This window comes from Empidonax traillii, unplaced genomic scaffold, assembly GCF_003031625.1.
Source record: "Empidonax traillii isolate 1590-97213 ecotype Southwest subspecies unplaced genomic scaffold, ASM303162v1 scaffold1819:size175429, whole genome shotgun sequence".
NCBI lineage: Eukaryota > Metazoa > Chordata > Aves > Passeriformes > Tyrannidae > Empidonax > Empidonax traillii.
The window spans coordinates 165,419-166,421 of record NW_020957012.1 but is presented as its reverse complement, the minus strand read 5'-3'; the positions used below and the strand labels follow the sequence as shown (position 1 = coordinate 166,421).

General features: G+C 73.7%; 1 protein-coding gene across 1 annotated transcript in view; it reads left to right on the top strand.

Moving 5' to 3' along the window:
- The first annotated feature begins 818 nt into the window (after positions 1-818).
- The window catches only part of PLEKHB1 (pleckstrin homology domain containing B1), an 8,449-nt gene continuing 8,264 nt past the window's right edge, over positions 819-1,003 (top strand). Inside the window, exon 1 of the mRNA XM_027908718.1 lies at positions 819-876. Within this exon, the coding sequence (XP_027764519.1) occupies positions 819-876 (58 nt within the window). The remainder of the gene's footprint in view (positions 877-1,003) is intronic.

The window sequence follows — 1,003 nt, the reverse complement described above, 5'->3', positions numbered from 1 at the left end:
GGGCGCGGGGGGACACACAGCAGGCTCTGGGAGGGACAACAGGCTGGAGGGGGGGAAATGGGGTCTGGGAGAGGGGCAATAGGTTGGAGGAGGGGGGCAAAAGCCCTGGGAGAGGGGCAGGGGGGAGGACAATAGCTCCGGGGGTGGTAATAGGCTGGGGAAGGGGGACACACACACAACAGCCCCTGGGGGAAAAAGGGGGCAACAGGCTCGGAGGGGAAGGGACACAAAACAAGCTCGGGGGGTGGGACACGCAACAGCCCCTGCGGGGAGGGAGGGGGGTAACAGGCTCGGCGATGGGGGCAATAACCCCGAGGGACACACACACACACACGCACACACACACACACACAGCCTCGGGGGGGACACGGGCTCTGCGGGGGCAGCGACAATCCCGGCGTCGCGTCTCGCTCCCCCTTCCCCCGCACCCCCGGGGGGGAGATGCTCCCCATCTCCATCCCCATCCCCATCCCCTCCCCATCCCCATCCCCGCCGGGGGTCGGGGGGGACGCCGCGCTCGACACCCCGCCCCGTCCCCGCCGCTGTCACCCAGGGGTGTCCCCGTCCCCCCCCCCCGCCCCCCGCGCCGCTTCCCCCTCGTCTCTCACCTGCGGCTGCTCGGGCGGCGGCAGCAGCGGCGGCCCCTGTGCCGGTACAGCAGCTCTTCCTTTCCTCCTCCTCCTCCTCTTCCCGCTGCCCCCGCAGCCGCCAGCCGGGAATGGGAAAGGGGGGGGGGCGGGGGGGGGGGGGGGGGGGGGGGGCAGTACCACCAGCGGGACCGTTACAGCCTCTGTCCCGGGGGGACTACAACTCCCGGCATGCCCCGCGCGCCGCCGCCGCGGCCCGCCGGCGGCCGCCCCGCGCGAGGCACGACGGGTAGCGTAGTCCGCGGGGCCGGCGATGGGAAAGAGCCACGGCGGCAGGGCCCGGGCGGGCGCGGGGCGTGCCGGGAGCTGTAGTGCGGAGGGGGCGCCGCAAGGCACGGCGGGAGCTGTAGTTCGGC